Source organism: Bison bison, unplaced genomic scaffold (genome assembly GCF_000754665.1).
Source record: "Bison bison bison isolate TAMUID 2011002044 unplaced genomic scaffold, Bison_UMD1.0 scf7180017863957, whole genome shotgun sequence".
Classification (NCBI taxonomy): Eukaryota; Metazoa; Chordata; class Mammalia; order Artiodactyla; family Bovidae; genus Bison; species Bison bison.
The window spans coordinates 1,903,856-1,921,642 of NW_011494529.1; the positions used below are offsets into that span (position 1 = coordinate 1,903,856).

The 17,787-nt window shown below is 35.4% G+C and overlaps 1 protein-coding gene across 4 annotated transcripts in view; it reads right to left on the reverse strand.

Annotated features, from left to right (window-relative positions):
• The window catches only part of INADL (InaD-like (Drosophila)), a 396,383-nt gene that overhangs the window by 232,195 nt on the left and 146,401 nt on the right, over window positions 1-17,787 (reverse strand). For all 4 annotated transcript variants that reach the window (XM_010833911.1, XM_010833910.1, XM_010833909.1 and 1 more), the window contains exons 25-27: window positions 15,494-15,604; window positions 11,217-11,294; window positions 3,246-3,345 (exon numbers count right to left, since the gene is read on the reverse strand). In XM_010833911.1, coding sequence (XP_010832213.1) covers window positions 3,246-3,345; window positions 11,217-11,294; window positions 15,494-15,604 — 289 coding nt within the window. The remainder of the gene's footprint in view (window positions 1-3,245; window positions 3,346-11,216; window positions 11,295-15,493; window positions 15,605-17,787) is intronic.

Here is a 17,787-nt window from a genome sequence, read left to right on the forward strand (position 1 = left end):
ATCTGAGAAGACTCTTGAGAGTCCCTTGGACTGCAAGGAGATCCAACCAGTCCATTCTGAAGGAGATCAGCCCTGGGATTTCTTTGGAAGGAATGATGCTAAAGCTGAAACGTCAGTACTTTGGCCACCTCATGTGAAGAGTTGACTCATTGGAAAAGACTCTGATGCTGGGAGGGATTGGGGGCAAGAGGAGAAGGGGACGACAGAGGATGAGATGGCTGGATGGCATCACTGACTCGATGGACATGAGTTTGAGTGAACTCTGGGAGTTGGTGATGGATAGGGAGGCCTGGTGTGCTGCGATTCGTGGGGTTGCAAAGAGTCGGACACGACTGAGCGACTGATCTGATCTGATTTGATCTGATAGTACTTATAATATTTAAACTATTTTATTGTTTATAAGCTTTTTGCCTGTCTAGAATATAAGCCAGTAAGAGTAGAAATCTTGTTCCCTGCTGTGTTGCCGACACCTAAGACAGTGTCCGCCCACCTAAAATACCTACTCAGTAAGTATCTCTTGACTGGATAAACTTTATAAATGAGTAACTTACCAAAGCTGACTTAAGTTAGATTAAACTACATTTTCACCATTGTAAAAAGAAATGCTTAGTGTGGGGACAATAAGAATCTGATAAAACAGTGAACTAATTTACTGTTAATTTTTGGACAGATGAGCAAAGCAGTAACTTAATAAGAGTTAAGGAACAAATAAAAACTCACAGGATCCATATCAAGAAGAAATTCAGGAAAGCTAGAGGCTTTAAGTTCACATACATTTCAAATGTGAACTATGTCATGACTCCATACAGTTCAAACCCTTCTACAGAAGATTAAAAGTAAATTCAATGGGAAGGAAATGTACATTGAGAAGGGAAAAACTGGGGAGCAAAATGAATGGAAAGTCATATTCACAGCTGGAGAAACTTGTGAAATTCAAATTTGCTGGAGAATCTGCGAAATGTCATAGTTAAAAGATGACTTTGTTATTAGGAGTCTATATCTGCATTCAGTGTCTGGAGTAGGAAATGGCAACCTACTCCAGTATTCTTGCCTGGAAAACTCCATGGATAGAAGAGCCTGGCAGGCTACAGTCCATGGGGTCACAAAGAGTTGGACACGACTGAGCGACTGAACACACACGCACACATAGTGAACACCACTTTGACACCACTAGACAGACAGAGCTGTTCCAAGACCACGTGTACATGCATGTTCACAGCACACACTCACAGTGTTAGTGGGGTTCAGGAGGGGCAGTGATTTACACTGAATGTGTGCTCAGTCACCAACATTCCCAACCCAGGGATCAAACCTGCATCTCCTGTCTCCTGCATTGGCAGGCAGATTCTTTTCCACTGGGCCACCCCCCATCATGCTGTTCCTATTTCTGGGATATTAACATTTTAATTAATGGGAAGAATAGATGATAGACTGTACCAGCTCTGGAGTCAGAGTGCCTGGGTTTAAATTCCATTTCAACTATTTATTAGCTGTGTAATTTTTGACATAGTTCTTAATTTCTCTGAGCCTATTTCTTTATTTGTGTATTTAGAGACCTCACAAAATTATTATGTTGACTGAGTTAATAATACTTATGAAGACCTGGCACATGGTAAAGCGGAGTATTTACTAGGTATCACAATCCTTATACTAAGTTCTTTAAATGTTTTCTCCTCTAATGCTCACAGCAGTACTACGAGACAGGTTACTATAAGATATCCCCTCTTCATATACATGAGAAAGTGAAAAGCCATGAAAAGGTTAAGAAACTTGTTCATGAATTCACAACTAAGTGAATAGGGTTAGAATGTAATCTTAGTCATATGCTTAAACCAGGTTTCCTAACAACCAAGCAAATATGGGCCTTCTAGTAACCCAGAAATTATGAATAATCAACAAGCTACCTCCACTCTGCTGCAGCTTCCGTAATATCTATTATCAAAACAAAGGGTTACATTATACAAGTGCACACATACATCAGTTGTATCCATTATGTGCTGTGCTTTCAAAGAGGCTGAGAACCAAGGCACTGCACTACTTTTGTTAAATTTTGTTTCCATGCCTTTGTATCCTCCATTCAAAGTGGATTACCCCACTGAGAAAAGCAGCAGCAAAGTTTCATTTATCTCACAGCAGACTCACTTAGCACCGTTAGTAAAAAACAGTTGGTTTTCAACAAAGATTGTCAAATAAATGAAAATGCACAAGAAAGTGTTCTATAAAATCACAAAGTACAAAGCAAGTTTTTATAAAGTCAACCTAATTATTTATATTTATTTTTATATTTTATTTATATATTTAGAAAATTATAAAGTTATAGTCAACTTTATAATACTTTTTGAAGATTCACAATATAAAAGGCTAACAGCCTTATCACAGTATTTTAATCCTCATCACAACCCCTATAAAATAGGTACCATTATTTTCATAGAAGAAGGAATACTTAAGGTCACATACTATGAAGTACTGGAGACCAAATTTTCACTCTTTCAATTTCTGTATCAAACTCCTTTTCTATATAAGGAAAAATATTATTTTAAAGTATACAAATTTCAAAAATCATTAAAGCCAACTGTGTAAATGAATAATCCTGTAGGTTTTAGTATAGTCACAAATTGTGCAACCATCATCACAATCTAATTTTAGAGCATTTCATCACTCCAAAACAAATTCTGTACACAACAGCAATGAGATCTAACTACATATAGTTTACATGCATAAAAGGAATGTAAATGCTTTTAAATAAAGCCTCCTTTAAATACATGTGAATGCATATTTCATGCAACTAATGCAAAAGGACATCATGAAATGACATCTAAAGGAGACAATTATGACTTGGTGGGCCTTCTATAATTTTGCATTGTCAATATCACCATTCATCTGGGCACAGCAAGTAATCAAGGTCTAATATCTACATTCAACTCTGATTACTATTGGTCAAACTCCAATTTCAAGGACTTCTTAGCATTTCTATATTCACAACCAAATAGTAAGACTAGCATGGACTGTAGATAAAAGTTTACCACCCAGTTGCCTTTGATATTCACTGTTATATTAATGTCAGAGGCAAAAGCTTAGGAAAATATTAAGTCACAGAAGTTAGGAGATCTGAATTTTCTTTTTCAGCAAGATATGTTCATACACATTTTCTAAGAACCCACACCACTGTATTTGATAATTTACAACAATCATTAAAGTATAATTTAATGTTATGCATCTATCCCAAACAATGAAAAGGAACTCACTGTTGGTAAATGCACATTCTTCTTCAGATTCATCACTGTCATCAGATGGAGATCTATAAGGAGGAGGCAGTTTCATTGGCGGTGGAGCAGTTCCTCGCCTCTGAAGATGCAAAATTTGAGAGAAGTGTTAATTGCCTTTGTTCAAGCTCTTCCTCAATGACAAACAGGATTAAAAGATAATCTGTAAATATTTTGACTGTATCCAACCTTCATCATATCACTAGGATTATAATTTTTTATTCTCTATGTTATTATGTAAAGTGACTCTGTGATGTAAACACACCAATACAGAAAACAGGAATTCAAAAGCACAACTTTTAAAACTGTTGACCTTCACAGAAGCATGCCTTCCTTTCTCTAGTGAGAAAACCAATTATATGTATCTTCTTTACACTGTTGAAAGTTAGTTTTCTTTGTTTCTGACCAAATAACTCAAATGAAAGACATATAAATAATGACTTAGATATAAAAATGACCCAATGTGTTAATCTTACAATTATTTCAACTTTTTATTCAATTATAAAAGGTACAGATTTCATTATTTATAAAGCACTTGAAATACCAAGATTTTCTAACTGAAGAGGTATTCATCTATAATTTGTAAATAGTTAACATATATTTCAATGTTTTAAAAAGAGAGAGAGAAAAAGCTTTATGATGAATACCTTTTGTATTTCTGTATACGTATTCTTTACATTTACAAACCAAATGATACAGTACATCAATATTTGGTTTAAAGAGACTTAATTAAAGTAGACTTTATGATCATATTACCTTTATACAACGCAGACCTTTTCTTAAATGCTGGGAAAAATAAAACATGCCAAACTATGGAGAGATCCAAGCTGCTGGAAAGAATAGGAGCTGATATACCCAAGCTCCCCACAGATGCCAAAATAACTGAATTAAGATTTGTTTTGCTACAGGATTTCAATAAAGCACAATCAATTACGCTTTACAGTACAAAGCCACTAATGGCAGGATACACTTCAGTAAATGGACAATGACTGGTCCATTACAGAAAGCAGACATGTAATAAATTCCTCCAAAATAGAAAACACTATTTGGCATCCATAAGGAAAAACACACACTCAAATTTATTCAGGATAACATCTAATCAAGGGTCATTCTAAGTGAAAGACAAAGCTAAGAACAAGGAGAGCTAGCTTTTAAAATAGTAGTAAAAGATATATATGAATTCTCTTTAATAGCACTTTAAAAAGTATATTTAAGGGACAATTGTTTACATGACCTATTTCTTTAACTTCTACCAACACGCTCACAAAGAATGTAGGATAAGCATATTCTGGGCTCCCTATGGTATGAATGTGGGTTGCCAGATGTCCAGGCAGCTTTCTACCACATATGGGAGAAGAGTGTAGGCAGGTCCAGGCTCTCACTGTGGCAACAAAGGCTGGAGCAAGGTATGCACAGGGAGGGCCAGGTGAAAGAACTTCTGTGACGGTAGAGAAAAACACAGACCATAGGACATGCTCAGCTCTGACAACAGTGTCCTTAACTGTTTGCTGAATGAGTAAATAACTGGTTGTCATTCATGTTGTTTCAGTTCTCTGACATATTAGCATTGAGAAAAATGACAATAACACAAACCATTCTTGTCCAAGAGCATTGCATATTAAGGACTTCCCTGATGGTCCAAGGTTAAGAATCCACCTTGCAATGCAAGGAACATGGGTTCGATCCGTGGTCCAAGAACTAAGATCCTACATGCCGTGGGAAAACTAAGCCTGCGCACCACAACTGCTGAGTGCACACAGCAACCACTGAAGCCCTTCCCCTGAGCTCACGCGCCACAACAGGAGGAGCCACCACAAGGAGAAGCCCATGCACTGCCACTAGAGAGTAACCCCCTTTGGCCACAACTAGGAAAATCCCATGTGCGGCAACCAAGAGCTCATGAATTGCAACAAAGACCCAGTGGGGCCAAAAAAATAAATAAATAAATTTTGTAAAAAGAGCATTGAGATTTCTTCTGGAAATGTAAGTTATTTTAACAAAGTATTAAAGTTGCGTTGCCTTCTAAGACATTAACAAGTTTAGTGTCTAAATCTGAATCTTATTTAAACATTTTTTTCAGCAAATATAAATACTCTTTCCAATTCTCTCTGAACCAGGATAACCACCTTTTTGGTTCCCATGTTAGCAATTTTAATAAACATCTGGCACTGTTACATTCTGCATAATTTCAAAGGTCAAGTTTCTTTTCTTTAATTTTATTAGTCAGTCTTGAAAGCCCCACTGATATGTTCAAGTATACTCATCTTCCAGAACCAATGAACTGTGAAGCCTGAGACATACAATCCCATACACATGATTTCCTGGTTCCGACGGTAAATTCCCAGTGGCAACAGAACTTTGTCTTTTTAACTGTTTTTCCATTTTTAAATTTTCAATTCTATTTTTTGTTGTTGTTGTTGTTTCTAATATTAAGCTAAGTTTGGTCCTGATTTGTACTTCGGCTGTAAATTATTCACCATTAGCAGATGTTAATCAGTGGAATCTGGTTTTATGATCTGGCAATTTAGTGATATTTATTGGAATGATGAGGATCTATTACATACTGCTTCTTTGGGCATCTACTCTCTCTTGATTGAGAGAAAAAGCAAACATGTTTATTAGATTGTTTGCCTGGCTGTGCTTTTGTACAAGAACATGTCTTGGTTCCAATGTAAAGAACAGCTTTTTGCCAGACAGACCAGTGTTTTTGCATTTTTGTGTCTACATCTGACACGTGGCTAAAGTTGCAGGACAAAAGCTGAAAGTCCTGTGTGTATCTGAAAAGGAGAAAGACTCTTACCTCATTGTGAACACGAAATATTCTCCTACCTTTGGGGGTATTAAAAACTCAGTCTTTTAAAGTCTTTCTGATTGGTTAGAGACTAAGAGGCATTATTTAAATCTAATATTCCCAGAGTTTTTTAAGAAATAGTGAAACTAAACGTATATTACTTTAGATGTGCCAGTCTTTTGAGAAATCCCTTTTCACAGAAACAACTAACTCAGAAGCATTTTAATATGTGAATCTAGATTCACAAAGTCAAAAAGACTTGGTAATTTTAATTAGAAATGCTTATACCTTCTCCCTGATCTCCTTGATCTCACTGGTGTGTAATATAGAACAAAAATATATAAGATAATAAAAACATTTACACTAATGTTGCATGATATCCACATGTCCACATGCTGTGCACGTGTGTATCACAATTGGTTACACATTGGCCTGAGAATTATCAGCCAGTTCTAAAGATTAGCACAATGTAGAGTATCCCTGATGGAATGCTGTTTTATTTGTTGCTGTTAAGAATAATCAGAGAGCATGCATCCTATAATACTCTAAGTGTCATCAAGAGGGTCACAAGAGAGCATTCTGATGTTTGCAAATGCCTTCCTGAGATTCCTCTTAGTTTCAGAGTCTGACAAATCCAGATTTTTCCCTTGGAATAGAAGCATGCCTTAATAGCAATCTTATTGAAGTATATTTCACATATAATAAAATATACTTATTTGGGATATATATTTTTTATAAGGTTAATGTAACCATACTTTATGGAGAAGGCAATGGCACCCCACTCCAATACTCTTGCCTGGCAAATCCCATGGAGGGAGGAGCCTGGTGGGCTGTAGTCCATGGGGTCGCTAAGAGTCGGACACGACTGAGTGACTTCACTTTCACTTTTCACTTTCATGCATTGGAGAAGGAAATGGCAACCCACTCCAGTGTTCTTGCCTGGAGAATCCCAGGGAGGGAGGAGCCTGGTGGGCTGTCACCTATGGGGTCACACAGAGTCCGATATGACTGATGTGACTTAGCAGCAGCAGCAGCAAGCATACTTTAAGGGACTACTATGTTTAGCGGGAAACAGCATTTTCATTTGGGTAATACACAAAAAGAAAAAGAAGATAGCTAACTACAGAGGACTACTTCTCTATTAATGACATCTCCCAGTTGTGAAGAGTGTCCACAATTTCCTTCAAAGAAAGTAAACATATGAAATAATACTGAAGAAAATTTAGAAAGAAAATACCAAAGAGTTATGTGCCTACAGCTGATAATAGCATTTCTATGAAGTCTGATGTTTCACATTCTATATAAGAGGTCAGAAAATACTGAAATGAAATAAAACAAAATAAGAAAAAACGAGATTTATTCAAGATCTGCTTGTTGATTTTTTTTAAGTTTTTCAGTCACTTTCTTCCCTTATATTTTTTAATGTGAATAATTTCAAGCCAAAATTTTTATTTCTAACCTACACCTCTACTAATAGAGTTTCAAGTGATTTTGTCTCCTTTCTGACTGTCAGGAATTCTAGAGAACATGATTGCTTTTGTATTAAGGAGGAAAAAAATACCTAAAAGAAATTATTTCTATCAATAATAACTGTTAAAGAGAGAGTTTAGTCATCACATGACCTCCCATCTTTGGGAAAGTCTCCCCTAGTATGCTGGGCATATTTCTACCATACCAATTACACTTCTAGTTATTTCACTACATATCACATTCATATATGCACTTCTTGGAGTGAAGGTAATTTGTCATTCCAGGGTGTAGAATAATGCTTTGTACACAAGCTATAATTACAGAGAAGAGTAGTATAGTGAAGTACATCCTGTAACCACTGAAACATCATCCTGTAATGGAGATGTAGATTCTCATATGACCAACTGACTCACAAGTGGGAGTGCTTTGGGGCAATAATAAACTGTTGTGCTGTGCTCTGTCATGCCTGACTCTTTGCAACCCCATGGACTGTAGCCCACCAGGATCCTCTGTCCATTGGGGACAATATTCACCTCTGAATTCTCCGAAGATTCACTAACATGGCTAACTATCCCCAACACTGCCTGGAACCTAACAGACACACAATACATATTTATTGAATAAATGAACTAAAAACAAAACAAACACCTCTGGCTTTAGGTCAACAGGTATTGGCAAATGCTGTCCGGACAAAAGTCATTTTCCTGTGTTCCATTTAACCTTCTGATTTGGGGTTTATGGTTGCATTGTTAACTATTGCCATGCTAACTTAGTGACAACTTTTGCTCCATGCCAAGGAATTCAGCTGGGTAGACTTATTATACATTGACTTTCAGTTTTACTGGGCTCTTACTGGATTTTTTTAAAAATTTGAATGCAAATATCCTTGCTATATATTGAAATTCAATTTGATTTAATGTACCAAAGTTGATAAGTATCATACATTTATCTTTTCCTTCATGAAATCTCATTTGGAATTTTCCTTAGTCAATTAATTAATTTGTTCCCCAAAGTATTTAAATCAGTAACCACTTTATATTCATCTGTGTGTTTATTGTCCATGTCTCCACAGCCTGTTGTCTGTTTCCTTTTTGATGTTATATCCACTGACTATAGCACAGTGACTGTAACACTATTGGTTTCCAATAAACATTTGATTAATGTTCAGATATTTGAATTAACATACGAATCAACACAATTCCAGCAATAAGACAGACTAAATATTCTGAGAAGCCCTTCTTTAAAAAAAATACACACACACACACACACACATATATATATCACAGATAAAAATTCAAAACTATATTTTTGTAACTGAGGCCAGAAACAACCATAAATTCCAAATCAAAAGGTAAATCCCCAGAGGGCATGTGCCACTCCCCAGTGACCTAAAACTAGAGATTTAGTTTTGTTCTGTTTTTAGGATTCTTTATTCACGCAATAAATATGCATTGTATGCCTAATAGGTGGCTGGCAGCATTCTGGGCGATGCAGAAAAAGAGAAATGATGAGATAGATCATCTCCCTTCTTTGAGCTTATATACCAGATGTCACATTTTGTGGGTCTTCAGGTCTCATCCCCATATTGCTTTAAAGTTAGCAGTCACTGAATTCTATATTGTTTGCTTTGCCCTAGTAAAACGCAAACTCCAGAAAAACAGGGAATTTTTGTCTTAAATAGCTTCACTCCAATATACTGAAGTATAACTGACTTAAAAAATTGCAGATTTTAAAGTGTACAATTCAAATTCACCGCCATAATCAAAATAACGAACATGTAACCATCACCCCAAAAGTTTCTTCATGACTCTTTTTAATCACCCTCTTCCCTGGCATCCTATTCTCCTGAACCAATGATATTCTTGTCACTACAAAAACATATTTTCTCAACTTTTATATAAATATAATCATGCAGTATGTACTCATTTTTATCTAGTGAGAGCTAGAAATTTAATTAGTCCAAAGTTTCTATTTGAGGTCAAACAAGGTGGGAAGTAGGACTAAAGATATCAACCCCCAAAACCCAATCCCTGCAAAAAAGGACCAAAAGGTTAAAGTATTCTGCAAGTGATGACTTGCAACTTGTACAAAACTAATACCTCTGCAACAATAACCATGGTCTTCTAGATTCTACATATTATCTGTGTTTATTGGCAGTTGCCAAAAACAAACCATAGAATCCTGAACACACAGTGTATGTTACTGCTAATCTGAATATAACCTTTGGGATTAAGATCTGAACTCAGAGATAAAACAGATAGTTCTATAATTTGGTACCAACTTAATTCCTATCCTAATTCCTTATCCTTTTCAAGAACCCTTCTCCCCAAATCCTCAAGGAGTCTTGATTAGCCCTCATACATTTCTGTAAATAAAGTATTCCCAAGTGAAAAAATCAGGCATAGCTTTTTTTTTTTTTCCTTTAATGGGGTGAAATTTTCAATGGGTAGTGTTTAAAATAAACAAAGTAAACAAACCAAAATTTTGATTACAGAAGACATCAGGAATATTTCCTGACCTTGGTCTTAGCATGAGATGGAAGAAAACAAAAGAAAAAGAAAAAAGGTATCCCCTGAGAATTCCTTACAAGCCCAGACCCACTAGGTTAGAGACTTGAATTCATTCTGTGTGGCTCATAAACTTCCAAGACAAACTATCAGACAAAAATATAAAAGGAAATCTGTCCTATTCAAGGATATTGGATGAACTAGATACTAAGGCACTACTTTAGTAAGGCCACATATTAATGAAAGGGTCAATTATATCCCTGTGAGGATATTAAATTTTTTAATTTAACCTAATAAATTATCTTGAAAAATATAAAATAAAAACAGAAAAGCTATGTGAAAAGTAGATTAATTTAACCATCAAAATGGAAGATGAGTTACTCTGATCAAAAAAATCAGTAAGTGTATAGAATACCTGAATAACCCAGTTAGTTAGTTTTCCCTAATAACTCTGTATGAAAATCTGTAACTATATAATAGCTATTCTTTTAAATCACAAATATACATTTATAATACCTATGTGCTAGGCCATAAAAAAAAGTCTCAACCAATGTGCAAGGTACAAGATATTATATAAAATACAATTTGTGGTTATAATTAAAATAGGTTTGAAAATAACAGCAATAAGTTTTTAAAAATATTTTCATGGAAATTAAAAATACATTTTTAATAAAAATAAATCTTTTGGAAGCTAAAAAAAGAAACAATACTAAGCAATAGAAATTCAACTTAATATCTTAGGAGTTAGAAAAAGATGATAATGGCTGATAATGGCTCCATGACATCTTACACCTGTACTTCACTAGGCCTTCATCCAGGCCAGAATTAGGTACGTTCACAGAAAGGAGATATTATAACTGCTGTGAAGTGAACTTAAAGTCGTTCAGCCATGTCTGACTCTTTGCAAACCTATGGCCTGTAGCCCACCAGGCTCCTGTGTCCATGGAATTCTCCAGGCAACAATATTGGTGTGGGTTGCCACTCCCTTCTCCAGGGGATCTTCCCAACCTAGGGACGGAACCTGGGTCTCCTGCAGGCAGATTCTTTACATTTGAGCCACCAGGAGAGTCCTAAACGAACCATACTTCTACCCAGATACTCATCCAAAAAAACACATATTAATTGCAGCTCAGATATGCAAAAAGAAACCAAAAACATTTTTAAAAGTTTAAGAGGTTAGGTTACCTTTTCTTTTTTTTCTTGGGTGTCTTGGTCCTGGTTATTGGTGATTTTTTTGGCCTTGCTATGAACACTAGGAATGACCTGCCACCACAAAGACAAGGAAGAGGGAAAGAAAGAATTTAAATGTCACAATCATTACATTGCTCCATGCATTAAAAAACAAAAAAAAAAGTTAAAATCCTACTTAACTATATCTCTAACTTCACCTAAAAAGTAAAGATATGAGAAGTATAGTTAAAGCAAACAACACAACTTGGGAAATCTAGCAAGTTATATAACCCAAATGTGCATGCCTGCATGTGTGTGTGTTTGTGTGCAGCAATCAAGGGACAATAAATTCACAGGCTTGTTTAGATCCAGAAAGTTAGTTCCTATGTAACATTTATTTCATTGATTACCTTATTCATCAGTGTACTCCAGCTCAAGTTTTGTTTTTTTGGTGTTATCTTTTTTTTAAGGTTATTGTATATGTTTATTCCAGTCACCAAGGGCAGCTAACACTGAAGTGATATCACTTCAGCCCACTTATTTGAGGCTTTGATTTTACTTTTCTTCATGTAAAGAATGGATGCCTCTGTAAATATTACTTTTTCTTTTTTACTTAACGAACTGTAAATCCTGTCAGCTGGAATGATTATGATATGTTTCTTTTCATGGATATATAACATTTCTTGCTGTCAGTCATTCTTTTCATGGGATTTTACATACTTCATTTCCAATTTTCTCTCCTACAAACAATCTTGCAGTAATCATTCTTATGTAATATCTCATAAAGTTTGAGTATGGTATCTAGCACACTGTGTACATTCAATAAATATTTAACCATCACTGTAAGCATATAGATAAATTATACAAAGCTATTTACACCCCTGGATAATACCTCAGTTAGAGCTGGAATTTAGGGTTATTTATCACTATCACCCTGATGCTCAGAAAAAGCACCACATAGTAGCATTCAATAAATGCTTATAAGTGAATCAAACAGTTCAATTTCATAGAAATGACTTTAATTCTTAATGATGCAAACAGCACAGATTACTTTTTGACTCATTTCTTTTTGTAAAACTACCTGTAAAATATCTTAAGAAAATACAAAATTATTTTGTATTATTAAAAGTGGTTATTTTAAAGGCTCCTCAAATAGCTAACACAAGTAATTGGCATAAAATCTGATGACAGACATGCAGATTAAAAGGAAAAATAAATCTCCTTACTCAGAAAATTAAAGGAACTGCCTCCCTAGGGATAATTTAAAAAACAAAACAAAAAAAAGCACTTTTCTCAAAAAGGCAATTTACAATTAATTCTTCTCTACTTTTAGAGTCTAAAGGAATAAATTAATTTTGGAATAAGTGAGACAATCTCAGAAATGTTTCTCTAAAGTAAAAAGTAATAGTAGTGATAAATCAATTTATATCTGTGGCTTCTTATGTGAATAGAGACTGTGCTTAATATTTATTTCTCTATTTAACACACAGGACAACCTAAGTCAGAGTTCAAAAACCAGTGGATCTACAGGTATATGTTTCTAATTCTGAAGACTTTAAAACACTTTGTCTCCCTACAAAGTCAAACACCTGCCAAACTGGACCTACTTTCTTCTATGGAAAAACCAGCTAAAGTTAAAGGGCAGAAGCTTTGAAATGGGATAAAAGTTAGTTGCCATTCATAAGGTTTATACTATTTGTTTTTCAAATAGAGAAATATTATTCTCTACACATATCATTAGCAAACTTTGGAAGACAAATTGCTCACCAAAAAAGACCACATCTTTATGACAAGTAGAAGAGCGCATATTTCTTATGAAAGTAAAAAATATATGACTAATACACAAAATGAACATGTCCAAAAAAATTTAGATGCCATTATGAAACAATGATATTAGGGAAATAGAAATGGAAGACAGGAAAAAAGAAAACAACACATAATAATAAATTTAGTGAACTGAAAGAAGGATACCAATTTTAAAAGGGTTTGGTTTTGGATATATAGAGAAAACCTTAATGCTACTGTGAAATGCAATTATAAGTAGAAAAAATTACTTTGGCATAAAAACTTTCTATTGAGATGTACAGTATAGATCATGAATTCTGCTCTCAAATAAGCATATACCAAGTAAATCTAAGTAGATATACACATTTCTTTCTAGCGTGCTGAAAATGTAGTTGAGAAATTTAGGAGAAAAAGCTTAAAAAGGTAATGTGTTGCCAGTCCTCCTAAAGCACCTATTAAAAGCACAAATATTTAAAAAATTAAAACTTAAAAAAAAAGTGCAAACATAAACACCACCACTCAATCCATCATGCTGATGAGAATTTTCATGAAGGTTTCACTGATGGCTCAGATGGTAAAGAAATCACCTGCAATGCAGGAGACCCAGGTTCCATCTCTGGGTTGGGAAGATCCCCTGGAGAAGGGAATGGCTACACACTCCAGTACCCTTGCCTGGAGAATTTCATGGAGGGAGGAGTCTGGCAAGCTATAATCCATGAGGTCTCAAAGTCACAGCTGAGCGACTAACACTTTCTTTTTCAAGGCACATTTAGACATAGGACCCTGATGGCCAAACATTAGGAAATGACTTCCTTGGAAGTTTTGAAGAATGTTTCAAAGTTTAATTAAACTGATCAAAAATGATTAAGAATTTGGCTATATTTTCTATTTCTGTGATGACCAATAATAATTGTAAGAATAAGTAAGCCAAAGATACAAAAATATGAAGCTTGATTCCTTTCATTGCCTTATTCAGGTGGAATCAACTTTGTGCTGGAAAAATGGAACAAGTAATGGACATTAATATCATCACCATTCTTTGGCTAGAACCACAGACAGTTCAATGTTCGATGAACGTGACACTCTGTGATGCTGCCTGAGGGATAAGTGACTTGAGCATGTAATAATGCTGAAGACATTTTTCTTTTTAAGCAGTTTAAAGATATTGTACTGGTCACTCAAATGAAAACTTCCACCACAGCTCACCAACAAAAACTAGATTAAAAGCTTGGCCTTTATAGCTGACCTTATAACCTAATAAAATGCTTTGAATATTTTTTGGTGAAGCATTCACAAATGGTCGTATAAATGTATAATTTGATTGGCTCATTCTAGCTCAGAACTGTTTCTCTGGAAGTGTCATTTGGCAGGGAAAATCTGGCCAACATTCCTATTAAATTTAGTCTCCAGAAATAAAATGATGGCCTCAACAACTTTCTCAGTATCATAAGAGTTTAAGGGTGGATTCTAATAAATCCAGAATTTCAAACTGCATAAAAAAATGTGAAGACTTTATTCTGCTTCCCTCTCTCAATTAGTCTTGATGGTATAAACGTAGCATTAAGTCTGGAAGGGACCTTGCTGTGAGTACAGTGCACAGCAGAGCTGCCCATACGGGGTGAGGCTGCAGCCCCCTGGGTATGGGCAGGCTATAAGCATGCAAAAAATACACAACGATGCCCCCCGCCCCTGGGACAGCCAGACATCTGTTTACCCAGTTTGTTATACAAATATTATTTTCTGTATGCCTTGATATAAAAAAAGGTTGAAAAGCACTGCATTTCAGTGGACTGAAAAGCATATTTTTAAAAACTATGCAGTTTTTATACTGTTCAGAAGTGCCTATGTTTTGAACAGCTGTCTTCCATTATAAAATATAGAAAAGTAAACAGCTTTCGGTTACAGGGCTTACTGGTGACATTTCTGCCTCATATTGCAATATAAAATACACATCCTGTCACTGACATCTGTGTATCAGAGTTCTAATTCCATACCAAATGAGTAGTTTATTACAGGAAAAAACTCTATGATGAAATACTGTTCTTTGTAAATTTAGAATCTCCAACAGAACATACAGTGCAACACATTTGAATTTTTACGTGCTATAATAGATACACAGGCCATTTGATAGTCCCTCTAGGATGTTTTTATAACTGACCTGCTCTGTGTTGGAAGCGTTTTATAGACAAAGTAACTAGTTCAGAAAGGTTAAGTAACTTGCCTCCAAAATAGCAAACCTGGTAAATAGGGAATCAAAGAATCGAAAATAGGTCTGCTGGACTCCATTGTACACTGGAATAACTCAAATTTGACCAGGAGATTGAAATCAGAGAAAAAAGGGAAAACTGAAGCTAATAATTAAATTTTTACAAAGCTAACTTCCTTTAAGCAATAGTAGAATAACAGTAAAAAATATGTTGGAAAATATTAACACTTGGAGGCAAAAGCTTGATCCACAGATCTATAGATTATTTGTAAACTTGTTGAATATGTAAACTAAAGCTTACTCTTGGAGTGGATGACAAGCTCTGAACGACGAACACCACAGGGTTTCCTGCATTCTTAATGGCCTCGACTGCTTCTCTGTGTGAAGCATTCTGCAAATCTACTCCAGACACCTAAAAACACAGAAGTAATTTATTTCAGTTAGCAAGGCAGCAGATCTTGTGGATAAGTTAATTCAAGTTCATGCATATTATCTAGTTATGAGAACAGCCAGAGTTGAATGAATTAGACGACAGCTAGAAAAAAATAAGACTGGCACACAAAAAAGTTTGCTGTTTTAGGAGACCATGTTTAAGAAAATTAACATCTTATCTTCAAGAAAAGTAAATAAGAAAAATATCTTAATAACAATGGCTGAGGTTAAAAATAATTATGCAAAAGTAGGTAGCCTAATCAGTAACAGAAGCTTCTGAGCTTATAATGTCATCTCTGCCACTGTAAGAGGACATAATTCTGAAGGGGGGTAGGGGCTGGGGATCTCTTTGGACTCATCTTCTCTCAATTAAACTAAGAAGAAAGGTATTTTAAGCAAATTGCCCATTATCAAATTGAGTAGTTGAACATTTCTCAAGTTATGTTCAAAAAAGAAGTATGAAAACACCCATGGGTTCTTTTACTAAAAGAGTTCTGCCTTCAACAAATTTGGGTAAAGTATACACATCTCATTATACAAATCTGAAAAAGCATAACTTGTGAACATGCCCATAGTCTCAAAGAGCATTCTGTTTATCAAGTGCATTTATTTAAAGGAATGAATTCTTCAAACTCATAATGTAAGGAGGCCTTGGTAAAAGTTGAGGTGGTTTCCAGTCAGAGGATAACGGCAATTTGTGAATATTGTTTTGCTACAAGGGGATCAAAGAAATAGGAATGTAGGTGCAGTGGAATCAAGGTTGGTTTTTGTTTTTTTAAGATGGGATATACTACAATAATGATGATACAGAGGAGAGGAAAAATGAAGGTAGAGAAGAGTGATGACTGCAGAAGCAAACCCTTGGAGACTGAAGATGGAATGACTTCTACTGCACAAGTTAGAGAGAGACTCTAGATAGAAGAAACACAAATAGTTCATTTGTTGCAACAAGCACAGGTAGAAAAAAAGGATGTAGAAGGAGCAAGAGGAAGGTCCCTTTTGACTCCTCCTCCTTTCTCAATGAAATAAGAAATAAGGACCATCAACTGAGATTAAGACTAAGGAAGGAAGCACAGGAGGTCTGAAGGACTACTTAGAAGAATGCAACACCTTGTTAAATGCAGGACAGCAGGACAGAGTTAAGGACCCATCTGAGGGAGCAGTCATGAATTTAAAATGAGACCAGACAGTATGCATGGGGTTTTTTGTTGGTTGGTTTCTTGGCTTTTTTTTTTTGCTATTTTACAACTTTTCATTCCAAAGGCTTCAGAGTGTCACAATTTCTTGTTTGTTGGTATAACTTTGTTGGTTCAAATCAAGAAAGAGATCACAAAATAAGCAAACAGTTGCACTTAACTAGGATGTGGTTGTCCCAGAAAAGCTCAATGAAAGGAAAGAAGATCAAAGGAGTTGGAAACACATGCACCGGAGTGATAGGAGGATAAGTCACTGCATCTGAGCAGAGTGAGGAGGAAAGCGAGCATGCCAGAGGCGGAGGGACAGAGAAGCGACAGCATGGAGGCAGGAGATGGGAGCCCTGTGTGTCAGAGAGATTTAAATGGAGGTGAGTCTAAAGAACACAGCAAGAGGAGAGAGCAGAAAGAGGTGATGTCAGGGAGGCAGCTGAAGCCACATCATGTAAAATCTAGAAGGCCATGGCAAGAACTCTGGCTTTTTATTCTAATAGGCATCCATGAAGATTTTAATGCTGTGAAAAGCTCTTTTCCCATCTGAGTTGAGGAAGGATATGAATAATAGTAAATGAAAAAAAAAATAGAAAAAATTTGCAGTGACGATTAAAAGCTGTCACTAGTTTGATGAAGCTTCTTTCAAAAAAACCTGATCCCTGGAACATTCAACAGTAAGAAAAGTACAGGCTATATGAGAACCACATCCTCTTCAATAATAATCAGCTTTTTTCCCCTGACAGAGATTATACAGTGTTAAATGGGAATCACTAAAGCTGAGAAGTGAGAAAAAAGTTAGAATTCTGTCATATTACAACAGAAAAATAATCTTAGTCTTTCTCAACTTTAAAATTATAACCTAAAAAATGTCCATGTACATAGATGAAGACCCATTTAATCTAAAATTAAGTTAAATTTAAACTTTCTAGTTTAAAAAGCTCTTTATACGGACCTAAACCTTTTGTGCAATTGTCTC